This window comes from Sebastes umbrosus, chromosome 1 (genome assembly GCF_015220745.1).
Source record: "Sebastes umbrosus isolate fSebUmb1 chromosome 1, fSebUmb1.pri, whole genome shotgun sequence".
Taxonomy (NCBI): Eukaryota; Metazoa; Chordata; class Actinopteri; order Perciformes; family Sebastidae; genus Sebastes; species Sebastes umbrosus.
In genome coordinates this window covers 13,517,766-13,531,077 of record NC_051269.1, presented here as the reverse complement: position 1 = coordinate 13,531,077, position 13,312 = coordinate 13,517,766, and the positions used below count along the sequence as shown (strand labels likewise).

General features: G+C 41.2%; 1 protein-coding gene and 1 long non-coding RNA gene across 3 annotated transcripts in view; both read right to left on the bottom strand.

Moving 5' to 3' along the window:
• Positions 1-13,312, bottom strand: part of LOC119499846 — a 28,978-nt gene that overhangs the window by 8,011 nt on the left and 7,655 nt on the right. The window lies entirely within an intron of this gene.
• The window catches only part of LOC119499119 (mitogen-activated protein kinase kinase kinase 12-like), a 28,897-nt gene continuing 15,917 nt past the window's right edge, over positions 333-13,312 (bottom strand). For both annotated transcript variants that reach the window (XM_037788458.1, XM_037788388.1), the window contains exons 5-14: positions 13,059-13,217; positions 10,130-10,288; positions 9,795-9,903; positions 7,642-7,751; positions 7,357-7,473; positions 6,676-6,813; positions 4,984-5,695; positions 3,447-3,514; positions 2,806-3,106; positions 333-2,684 (exon numbers count right to left, since the gene is read on the bottom strand). In XM_037788458.1, the coding sequence (XP_037644386.1) occupies positions 2,598-2,684; positions 2,806-3,106; positions 3,447-3,514; positions 4,984-5,695; positions 6,676-6,813; positions 7,357-7,473; positions 7,642-7,751; positions 9,795-9,903; positions 10,130-10,288; positions 13,059-13,217 (1,960 nt within the window). In that variant the 3' untranslated portion in view covers positions 333-2,597. The remainder of the gene's footprint in view (positions 2,685-2,805; positions 3,107-3,446; positions 3,515-4,983; positions 5,696-6,675; positions 6,814-7,356; positions 7,474-7,641; positions 7,752-9,794; positions 9,904-10,129; positions 10,289-13,058; positions 13,218-13,312) is intronic.

Below are 13,312 nucleotides of genomic sequence, written 5' to 3'. Positions count from 1 at the left end.
AAACACACACACACACGTTGAGATTTTACAGGTTTGATTTTATTTTAAATTGTTTCTTAAATATATTTATTGTACAGTTACAATAATATAAAAAGCAAACGTTTCAGTTCATACAGGGTGGTTTCAATCAGCATCATGGGAAACACAAGTACCTCCACAATCGAGACACTAGAGGGCAGTAGTTTTGCTTTTTGGCAACATTCTATCCTGCAGGAGGATTTCTAGCTTTAAATCTTGGTGGGGGGCATAATCTGTTTAAAATGCTCTACATATTGAAAGTTTAAAACATCAGATAAAAAAAAAAAGCTGCCATTTGTAGCTTATAGAGTGGGACCTGATCAGTCATTAACTAGTGGAACAGGATGTGCTGCTGTACAGTAAGCTTGAATCATGTGCACGCAAGAAGGCTTGTCAAGGGACACAAGTACATCAAAACCAGAGTTTCATGTATCATACTGTCTGTTATGCACATTAGTGAGAAAATACCATCTGTTAGCCAAAATTTCAGCTGGTGAGGACAATATCAGACCTTTCTGTGAACCGATGAACCACATTATGGGCTTGTAAAGCTTCATCCAAATGAATCTGCTATGTTGGAGGGAGAAGTGGGAATAAATGTGGACAAATTGTTATATAACAGACCTCATTTTTAGGTGCGTACAGATTTTAAGAGTGGTTTTTAAAAATGCTAAATTGGGGTCCAGTGATCCTTTGATATATCGTTTCAATGATCGACGATCCAATATCATTGATGCAAAGTGAAAACATTGATACGTATCATCTTTGCGATACGCCTTTATTTTAAAATTCCCATGGCACGTCTGTGTCTCCATTTCTGTCCAAGCGCATCTCCTTCCTACAAATCTCAGTAATAAAATTGTCAAATCATGTCTTAGTTGCTTTTCGTGAGTTAATATAAATGTAACTGATGTGTTAACTAGCGATACAATATTATCTCGATCGCAGGCTCCTGAATTGAATCAAACTGAAATGGTATCGATATCACTTTGTGATATCAGCAAATATCGTATCGTTGTCCAAAGAATTGAGATATTGTATCGTGATGAAACTTGTGATTTACACCCCTGTTATTGAGTGAGCTAAAGATAACTTTTGTCATCTTCCGTCACAGATGAGCCTGTGATTTCTTTGTGATAAAACAATACTTGATTGTTAAGTTTCCCCCTCATCTCCCTTCTGTGCTGGTACGTTGCAAACATAGTGTGGCCACAAGTCTGGCAAAAACCATGAAAGTAAAGTCATATTTTGCAGTTATTTGAGATCTATTTTTGGTGTTTTGTGTCCCTGTCATCCAGATGCCTTCAATCTGCAGTCTTTCTTTTGTTGCATTGTTTTTCTCTACGGATGGATCTATGGATATTTAAATTTGATCTGAGTCACAAACAGTGACCAATAGGCCATCCATACTTTATCACAAGCATGCTTTTCTGATGCTATATACACCCCTAGATGACCAAAAAAGGGATTCTCAAACTGGTATTGCGTTTTAATACAGTAAACACTGCAATACTACTAATAAAAAAAGCCCATCTGCCCTGAATGAACTCAGCTGTGGTTCCTTTGACCTGTGACATGACGGGACATACTGACCCAGAGCAGACATATTGCTTTTTCTTTGTTCACACGTTCCTCTTTTGTCTGTGTTTTTAATGCTTGAGACATGAACGGCAGCTACAGTACATTCTACTACCAGAAGCTTTTTTTGAGGTTCAAACAGAGTAGCGCCACCTAATTAGAAACATCAGCACCTTTAAATTATACAATCTCACGTTTTAAAAATTTGTTCATTTTACAACATCACATATTTACATAGATATTAAAACGCAGGTGTAGAAAATGGAAACATAATCCATGACACGAATATAAATAAAAAATGTAAACAACAAATGAAAAATGTAAACATTGTGGTTTTTTTTTTTTAAAGAATGTCAATGGATTCACTGTAAAATAACATTAAATTAGTCAGTGCACAACGTTTTGAGAGGAAATGCAATATGACACGATGATCACGAGGAAATCAGTACATTTCATAAATTAAGTGCACGCAGCAGTGATGCTGACAGTAGAAACATTAAAATATAATGACGCCCTGATAGGATCTTATAATCATGTTCTCATATGACACAATGTGAAATAACGTGACACATTTTCATAACGGAGATTAAAAAATACAAATCGACACGGAAGATGACACTAATAGACGGTTGTGTGGATGGCTTCTTTGACCGAGGCCTCTGCTGTTGAGGTGTTTTTTGCAAAGCTGATCTTGGGCCGGTTGCTATGGCGGCGGCTGCTGCTCCGTCAGCTCTGCCAGCGCCCCAATTCAGTTTGATGCATTTATCTCAAATTAAATGGGATGTTCTGGGTTTTTTCCCCCCCAAGGATATCAGGTTTTTGAGAACACTCACCAAAGGGTTTGTTTTTTTGTTCCTGCTTGGGATGACGCCTTCATTTCCTGCTTCTCTGTAATGTCCCTGATCATAACTCTGTGTATTCGTAGGTCTGTTAGAATAAAAGAGGCATTCACAGGCCAGATCTGCAGGAGTTTGAGTGGGCTGAGGTGTCAAGATAGATTTTCACCAGTTGGCTGGAGGTTGGCTGGGCTCTGCACTGCCTGAATGGTCCAGCTCTGCGCTGTCACAGTCCGAGTCATCGTACAGGCCCTGGTGTGAAGGAAAAACGTGAATTATATGAGTTAATGTTGACTACAAAAGCAGATTCTGACCTCCATATATCAGTCTATATCATGCATTCTCCTTTCATCCACTCTCTGCAGCAGCCTACCTCATAGTTATGGTCATTACTAGCGAGCTGGGTCTTGACTTGTCGGAGAATAGCTTCCTTCTCAGACAACCCGTCAGAGGCCAGCTGGGTCGGGTCGGACGGGTCGGCGGGGATCTCCGAGCCCTGAGACAGCAGGTCGTCGCTCTTGTCGTCCAGACGCTCGTCGGTGTTGGTGCTGACCACGTCCGGCGTTCCGCTGTGGGAGTGGTCGGTGGTGTTTCCCTCCTCGCCGTCCGAGACCGACAAGTTCTCTGAGCTGAAGGTGGACAGGGACTGGCACTTGCTCATGCTCGCGGGACGCCTGAGCGGGAATGCAATAGGTGAGAGTACATATAAGTACTTAACGGTAGAGAGTAATGATGGGTGAAAAAAGAGACCTACAGACATGTTCAAACCCGACATGCTGCAGTATGAATTCTATAGTGCCATGCGGATATAAAGTTTAAAAAAATGTGACATATTCATGTTAAAAAGTTCAAGCTTAAGCCTGCGTTTGTGTCTCATCGTCGTGGCTGAGTATAAGGATCACACTTGCAAAACTGCTTGTTGCTAATATTCACACACATTGTATAAATGCAGTGATGGAAATGTAATTACAGTAGGTCTTCAATAATTATATTCAAGTGTTTAATAACTCTTACCGTCTCCTTGGCAACTCCACTTCACTGTCCACTTCTCCTTCCTCTTCCTCTGACGACTGTCCACGTCTCTGCGGAGGAAATTAACATCATGTATGAATGAAGCCCCGGTGATTCCATGTCTCATTGAACATTAATCAGCCTAATTCCTGCTAACAGTCCTGGTAACATATATGATCCTGATGACACCCTGGGTACAAACTGTACATGGTGTCACTTCCACAAAGTGACTGAAGTTTTAGGATGACTATGACTTTTGCTATGTATTCACCACTCATGTCTTACTTGTGAAACATACAAATACCCTCAGCTAACGCAGATCAAAAGCTGAAGTGGCAACTACTTCAACTACTAGGTGGTAGTAATTAACCACTTGAATGTAGTCTTTCCACCGCACTCTGTGATTTCTGTGTGTTATCATTATTTTACTTAAAGGTACAGTGTGTAGGATTTGGCGACATCTAGTGGTGTGGTTGCAGATTGCAACCAACTGAGTAACCCTCCGCTCGATCCCCCCATTCCAAGACTGCAGTAACGTGGGCGCCTGGGTTAGCTCAGTTGGTAGAGCGGGCGTCCATATATTAAGGCTTGGTCCTGACCGCGGCGGCCCGGGTTCGAATCCGGCCTGTGGCCCTTTCCGCATCCACTCTCTCTCTCCCCCCTTTCAAGACTCTATCCACTGTCCTGTCATAAAAATGGAAAATGCCCCCAAAAAAATAACTTAAAAAAAAAAAAAAGACTGCAGTAACGTGAGCGGCCAAGTGCAAAATCGTGGTAACGCCATTCACCTCGCTCAGAGACCATCTTTACCATAATAACACCACTTTAGGAGTAACGGAAGTCAGACGGCGACTGGCGGTACCACGGTTTACACTCTGCGGCGTTACCTCAGTTTCACAAGCGTGACAGAGAACTACGGTGGCGTTCAGGTAACGTAAAAACGTGAAAGGCTTTCTCTAGAGTCAGTGTTTGGTTTGTCCGTTCTGGGCTACTAAAGAAACATGGCGGAGCAACATGGTGGACTCAGTGAAGAGGACCCGCTCCCTATGTTGAGATGAAGGGCTCGTTCTAAGGTAACGAAAACACAACGATTCTTAGTTTCAGGTGATTATACACTAATGAAAACATACTTATTAATATTATATTCCATTCCTGCTAATAGATCCCCCGAAATTTTACACACTGGTCCTTTAATGAAGTGATGGTAATTATATTCGGCAGATAATAGTCTAAAAGGTTTTGACTATCTGGACTTCTAGCGTTTTTCTTTTGTTTGACCCCTCTACAGATGCTGATTTGTGAATGCATAGACAGTTGTTATTTTCAGTAAATACACCTGTACATCAGGTTGAATCAAGACAGTGATGAAAGCAGGAAAATGTTTTGCTTAACTCTCAACAAATGAATTCAAGATGTTTATATTTTCCCAAAACCTCTCACTGCTAATTCATCTTTGCTCACTTATAATTCAGAAGTCAAAATGATTTTGTGAAACTGGGCCACAACAATGCTCTGTTTAACTGCGTCCTTTTCGTCTCACCTGGCTGCGTGTGACTGCTGCCCTGTAGAGCAGTGCTGCCGGAGTGAGGCGTTGACTTCTGGGTGAGCGTGTGATCACCGGCCCTTCCTCCTTCTCCTCGCCCTCGTGGGGAACACGGGGGTTCCCGAGCACGGACGCCCTCCCTGCGGCTGCTCCCCTGCCGCAAGGCGAGTCGGGGCTACTGGAGAACGGGATAGAAGCTGCATCCTCGCTGGGCGTGTCACTGCGTGGAGGTGTTTCTGCCTGGTCGTCGGCCCCTACACCCACATCCGGCCCCTCCTCGGGCTCTCCAGTCCTTCTACTCTCCCCCAGCCCGGCTGAGGCGCTCTGGCTGCCCGCTCGGTCCAGCCCCGGCCTGTCCTGCCCCTTCCTCCGGTTTTCAGCTTCCAACGTGGTTGAAATGAGATCTGGGCTCGAGGAGTACATCTTCTTGAGCAGCAGATCGTGCTGCAGGCCCCTGAGGGCTGCACTGGGGTCTAAAAGCTGCTTGCTGTTTGGAACCGATGAGGTGGCGTTGACCATGGCTAATGACGAGGAGAGAGTGGCTTTCAGCTGAGCCAAGTCCCCGCTGCTGCCTTTACCAGCCTTCCTGTAGCGGGGTTTTCCTCGGCGTGAGCGGCCGGGGGAGGTAGAGCCCTTGTTAGGGATTGTGACCTGGGTCATGGAAGAGTCCAGTTTGGGGAGGATGACCTCTGACTTTAGTAAGTCTGGCCTGGAAAGGACAGGGACAGAATTAATAAAAAACAGGGGGAAAGAATAAACATATAAATACATTCATTGCTAGATAGATGCTAGTTTATCGTGTGCATTCTTCACCATATAAACTGAAGGACAAGGCTGGTGATATTCTATATTTTTAAATTCCCTTAATTAATACGGTCCAACTCTGATTGTATAGAAGTCTATGACAAAATGTCTGTACTGCTCACTTGATTTATTACCTCAGTAAACATTGTAAACATGAGTTTATGGTCTCAGTCGCTAGTTTCTAGTCTTCTTCAATACAGCATGATGTTCATTTAGTAAATTATGGTCCCATTTAGAGTCAAATAGACCATAAGGTAGGGTATGCTTTAGGGCGGGGCTACCTTGTGATTGACAGGTCGCTACCACAGCGTTGTCCGGTCTGGGTGTTGTACGTGTTTTAGTCTTAAAACTTTAACCCTTTCACAGTGTGTTTTCAGTTCATGGAAGTTAATTATAACCTTTTTGGTTGCCTAAAAATGTCTTATTCGGCATTCTGTTGTACTTAGCTCCACCCTCTCGTGTCACTTCTGGTTGCAAATAACCAAGTTGGCGATGGCCAAAATGCCAAACTCAAGGCTTCAAAACAGCAGTCCACAAACCAATTGGTGACATCACTTCTTATATACAGTCTATGGTTTTTAGCAAACATTACTCAAACAGGAGTAAATACTGTATTTGTTGGGGACTATCTTAAACTGTGGATTCTGTCACCCATTTCAACGGTGTGATTTCAGTAGTTTCTGGACAACAATGGAAGTCTATGTGGCACAAAGGAATTAGCAATAACCAGCTTTGGTTTTGGTCTCATGTGTTGAAAATTACAAACTAGAATATCACCAGGCTTATTCTTTAACTTTGGGGTTCACATAATATTCAAGAGCAACTTGATCAAACCATCCACAAATAAATGCTGCAAATCTAAATAACTCCTCCTCGCTGTCTCACCTCTTGCTGTACGAAGGCAGCTTCTGAGGTACGTTGCGTTTCTTCATGAGCTTCTCCATGGAGTTGGAGGAGGCCGACTGTCTGGAGCTGTGGTGCTTGAAGACGCCCGGGTACTTCTTGTCCAGTGACTGCTCCCTCCTGATGTTTAAACACAACGGCGATACTCGTTTAATGGATGTCAATGGACACTCAGCATGGCATAAGAGACCACTTTGTTACATGCAATGGCCCTGTGTGACTGGACGTAATGGCCCTTCACTTTACATTACGGATGACCTTTTCCATGCTCTCAACACTGCTTAACCACCGTGGATGGATAAAGCTATTAATACAAAGTATTTGAATAACCACAACCCTAGTTTTCCTATTGTTACTGTGCGATACATTTTGAAAATGACTAAAGTCTACCGCCCTAGGTCTACTTGATTTCTAACCTCACTTTGGCTGGACTTAAAAAAGGCTTTTCACTCACATTGACTTATGCAAACAAATATTTTGTATTTTATGTTTTGAATTAATTTAGAGCATTTTGTTTTTGCTTTGGCATTAAAGGGTCTTTCTCTGTTAATCAGCAGCACCAAAAGCCACATTAAATTCCCTTTGATTCAATGTCGTAAAACAATAAAACATGAAACCTTTTTTTTTTATATATGTACTGTAAATCAATATCAGTGTTCATACTTGTGCAGTTCTTTCTCTTTGATCTCCAGCTGCAGCATGATGGCGTTGAGCTCCATGTAGAGATTGTTGGCTCGCTCCAGTTTCCTCTCGTAGTGCTCCCGGATGTCCAGTGCATGTCTGTGTGGAGAGGGACTTTAATACATTTATCTACTACTAACACAATTGTAGCTTATCCTTATGTCTCTGTTAGTGGTATATATATATATATATATATATATATATATATATATCTCTCCACATCTGTATGTCAGGATGTCCGTCCTCTTTGTGTGTTTCTCTGCTGACCTGAGTTCTTCTCTGCGTCGTTTGATCAGCTCCTCGTCCAGCCGGTGGAGACACGTCCCCTCAGACTTGATCTGCTCAAAGTGTTGCCTCACCTCGTCCCTCCATTCCGCCTGGTGAAAGAAAACACACAAAACATATCCATTAGAGCACGTATTTAATGAGGTACAGTAACTGAATATTTCACCATTTTACAGGCACAAGAACAAAAAAAACAATCTGTTTGGATAATATTAAACTACAAGTGGTGTCTTCTCCATCTTCTAATAGTACTACTAATACAATGATCGATACTTCTACTCCCAATACTGTAATTACCATCTCTGTAGCTGCCTGTGGAAATACAGCAGGAGACCAAGCAGATACTTTTAAATTTTGGCACTTGTTTTTAATTTATGCCATTCCTGTGTTTTCAATTGGGATAATAAAGTATGACTCCACTTCATTTGATTAATAATATTAACAACAAATGATATCAATACTGAGAATGAACTTCATTGCACATTGATGTAGTAAAAAATCTCTTAATTTGCAGAGCGACGGAGTTTTCACGCGTATCACCGAAACAAAACCCATTAAGCTGTCGGATGATAATCAATACAGCGGGGAGCGAAACTGAACATGAACTGACATGACATGAGCACAAAAAAATATGCAGCATGGGCATTTTTCTTGTAGCGTACAGCTGTTATCTGATACCTGTCATATCAAAGGACAAAGGAAGTCTGATATATGAGCGTGTGCACGTACATGCATATATATGTGTGTGTGTGTGTGTATTTCTGTCTGTGCATGAGTGATGCTCTTCTTATTAAGCTAATGGACTCTTGTGCGCACTCTTCTATGTCTCCAGTCCCCTCTTCCTCCTCTCCCTTTGCTCTCTGTGCCCTACCATTAAAGCAATCAATACACTCCAGCAGCAAATACTTCTTTCTAACGTCACAAGAAAAATCCATTATGGGGCAGAGAGGAGAGAAACCGGGGAGGGTTGCAGCAGCAGCAGCAGCAGCAGCAGCGAGTGGGGGGAAGGGGGATAGGGAGAAATAAAGGATCAAGGATAAGTGGAAGAGAGTGAAAGAGGTTTGTATTTTGCATCAGGAGATATAAAATAAAGGAGGAGGCAGAGGGTTGCTGCGACGAGGAAATTAAATAGTATTTCTTTTGTGCGTTTGCGCGTCTCGTGATTATACATGCTTGAGTTCTAAATGGATCTGGGGTTCTGCTTGGCTGAGTAAAAACACATCTTTCACACAATTATACTTTTCTCCTGTCCTTCATCTGTTTGGGTTCGCAGCGGTCAAACATATTTGTCATTGCCCCGTCCCACCCATCCCCCTCCCCATCACAGGCACGCCCTCCTTCTCCATCACACAGACCTTCACCATCACGCGTTGATACGATGGGACCAAGGAAGCAACAATAATATGTTGTGATTGAAAGGACAGGTATTATTAGTGGGCTCCCGAGGGTCCATCTGCACTGCTTGTAGTTAGTTACCGCAGTAGACTGGAAACAAATGGCAGCGAGTTGACAGCAAAATGACTATTAGAGATAGTGGCTGCTGTTGACAGGAGGTTTTCTATTAAGAGACATACAGAGCACATGTGTACCTCATCTAATGTCCATTTATTTGTATTTATTTGACAAGGGAGACTGTGACTTGAGAGATGATGCTTCTCAATTATATGTTTCCTTAATTGTACGATTATGACACTGTACAATGTGTGAACAAGATGATGAATTAAGTGCTGTTTGACTTCCTTCCACTTCTCTGTCTACTTTCTCTGCAAGGTCTAAACAGGTATTGATGAATCTAAAAATGTCATTAAATAATTTAGATCTGTTGTTCCCAAACATTTTCACGTTAAAGACCCCTAAACTGACACAAATTAGACTCCATTTGATAAGATTTTGTCCCAGGGTCCCCCATCTGACAGGATTTTTGGTCTTTGATGATTTATTACAGAAAGTGTATGAAACCCATGACCAAAATAGTCATACATGCTGTCACTGTGTTACTCATAGATGGAATTATAGTGAAAATAAATGATTCAAGGACCCCTGGGCTGTCCCCGGACCCCACTTTGAAAACCACTGATTTAGATGTCAAAGTAGCGTCTGAGTTGGGACTGCTGGCAGAGATAAAAGAAGCTTACCTGAGACTGAAAGTAGGTTTCTTGTGGAGTCGACAGGATATCTGCTGAGGCGATGTCCAGATGCAGGAGAATCTGTCTGAAGGAAGGCCTGTTTCTTGTCTTGCAGTTCCTATGGACAATTTAAACAGATGTTTTGTCAGAAATGCAACATTATTATTAGTTCCATCTGTGTGAAATGCCATTTTATGTTGTTTTTTTTATGTCTCTCAGCCTTCTTAAAGCTTTTAACATCATTATATTCTCTTAGTGCTGATGCCTCTTTCGTTTCCCCTATCACTCTTCTTCCCTTCATCTCTCTCTGCTTCCTTCCTCCTCCCCCTCTCCCATCCACTCACCAGCATTGCCTCAGGAGCAGTTTGAAGCTGTCTGGGCAGCTGTCAGGTACAGGCAGATGCAGACTGTTGTTGCCCACCCCCCAGATGATAGCAGAGGAGTCCACGTCCTTATAGGGGACCTCTCCTGTCAGCATCTCCCACAGCACGACACCGAACGACCTGCAGAGAGATGTGGAATATTTACTTTTAAACACACTGATCAAGATGTGAGGTGAACTGATAGGAAGGAAACGTGACTGATATGTCACACTTTTAATTTTTGCGGAAATAGATCTTGAAATTTAGATTAGTACAACTGTTACATCTGACGGATACTTTATCGCTGATGCCTAGTGGGCAGCCTTTGGTAGCTTATTATCAAGGTTTAATCAGTTTGGTATGAAAAGTTTTGTCACTGCCAACAATTTTCTATCATTGGAAATAGGGCTGGCACAATATCAGATTTTCCCTACATGATTATCGTTGCCAAAAGAATTCACGATAATGATGTTATTGCGATATCTATAGAATATCTGTCAAATTCATCTATAAATGTGTATTTAGTGCATTTTGTCTCTTTTTTTGGCAAATTAATTACACTCAAAATACGAATGTAGGAAGGGGCAGAGAGAATCTGTAATCATATCTGTATATATAAAATGATTTAAGAGGTGCTGGATTATTTACACAATATTATCATATGTGTATTATTGACATGGTATCAATATTTCATTTTCAACACGGTTATGGTCAATACCGATGTATTTCGACACCCCTAATTGGAATCATGTTAATAACGCTTATACTGGTAGTAGCCAAAATATCGTACAGTATATTGCAGATTCCCTTCTATGAACATATGTGTATGTTTTACTAATATTCCTGGTGCAAATTCAATTTACGCCATGATAAATATATCACAGCTCCAAAAAAATACAGAAATTGGTGACAAATGAATCCCAGGATGCTTTATTTCACTACAGTGGAGTGTTTCATTGATGAGCTCCGTCTTCACCTCTGTTTGAGGGCAAGAGAAGAGTGATCGGGCCCACGGGGGAAGGTAACTAAGGAAAGTCTGTTGTTGGTGACTCTCTGGGTTGCCATGGTGACCATGTACAGTATCCAAGGCGCCACGCAGCATCACGCGCAGCATTGAGGAGGCGTGTGATGTTGTGTTTATATGCCTACATATTTTTAGAGTCTCTCCCATCTCCTTGTTTATGATTCATGATGTACAGTACATGCACAAAAAGAGATACTTGATTTCAAAGCAATGCATGTCATTTATTTAACCACCAGGTTAAATATTAGCTGTTAATTAGATGATGGATTAAGTTATTGCTTTATTTCTATACACTGTAATATCATTCAGTTATATAATGAATGGCCCATTCGTCAATCAGTGAGATTTATCTTAAAGTAGCAACACAAAACAAACAAAAAGTAATGCAATTCACTTAAAATAAAGCTGAGCCCTTCGTCTTTTACAGTAAATTACATTTGAAAATAGAGAAATGAAAATCACCACATTTTTTTGTTGTTGTTTTTAACCAAATTATACTCTTTCCATGAAATGAATTTTGTTTGATCATGTGATCCACAGACTGCAGCTACAAAACCAAATGAAAAACATTCTTGCTGCTTTACAATTATTTGACATAATACAATGCAGCATCATACTGAAGCCAGTCAATACATAGCTTCCATTTTGTCTGCCTACAGTACATGTCCCTGGTGTTACAGTAAGTAACATTTTCCTATGTTATTTTTATATTTTTAGATATCTGTATTTATTTATCATCAGTTCCACATACTGTACAGATTTCAGCTTTAGCTTTGTGATTAACAGTACTTTTTCTTTGTTCTTCTATTTATTGTATTTTAATTTGTTGACCTGGGTAGCGAGTTACAGCCCTTGCAGGAGCAAATATAGTTGAGTTGAATTTAACTGAGTTAAAGAAAGGTCATACATTTTTTAAGGGCTGCTAATTTTAGGGCTGCTCCCTCTTAGTCGACTAATCCGTTGTTTTGGTCTCAGTCAACCAAGATTTCTTTTGTCAATTAGTTGTTTTTTATGTGGGTTTTTTCCATGCTGAATGACTAGTTTCTAAGAAATTTATGAGCACATCTCTGGTAAACACAAGATTTAAAGGGGTAGTTTTTTGTTCATATTTTCGGAAACTCAGTTTTACAGATCTGTCGATTAAATCAACTAATCAATTTGTCAACAAAATTGTATTTCTTTGGTGGAAGACTAGTTAATTTGTATCACTTTAAAATGTGATTATGTTACCTCTGGCTATTTTGGTATAGTCCTTATATAAAGATCAGACAGGAACATGAGATGTACCGGCTGTCAACGGCACAAAACAAAACTTAATACATACAACACAACCACATCCCTCTCTGACTCACTCTTTTCGTGGTATGAACTACTACATAATTTACATACATTTAAACAAAACTGTACAGTATGCACCCGTGCTTTGCTATCTTTCCACATGAGAAGCTTTTTAATCCTATTTTCACCTCTCTGCTAATGCACTACTGGCCCTGGGCCAAACCATCCGCAGGCTGGGAAGGTTATTCCAGCCTCTCCTGAGCACTGCAGCATCTGGCAAATCAATTATTAAATTAGCCAGCGTTCCTTTCAGGACGGAGAGGAAGAGTGATGGAGGGATGTAGGATGGGTGAGAGAGGCGGGGAGAATGTATTGGTGGCTCAACACAGGGCAACCCATCAGATATGGCCGAGGCCCTATAGAATTTCATGTAATGAGATATTGTACATAATACTCAATAGATTTTCTGGAAATAGGATCCTGCGCTCTATACTGTAGTAGGCTGGGACTAATGAGATTTTATGTTGATTCAATGACAGATAAGACAAATCATAAGGGGGAAACTGCACCAGTGCAAAAGGACAGTGGAAAAAGGGTATCGACACTTACCAAATATCCACTTTCTCTGAGACGGGTTCGTTGCGTATGACCTCAGGAGCCATCCAGGCCACCGTACCGGCAAAGGACATCTTGGTGCTCTTGTCGCTGAGCTCCTTGGACGTGCCGAAATCAGAAATCTTCACTGCGTCATCGTAAGTGATCAGTATGCTGGAATGAAACATTGGACGGCAAGTTTATATCAAAGTAAAAACATTTTAAAAACAGCCAAGATAAATCAGATGTAATCAAAATGTTTGCTAAAT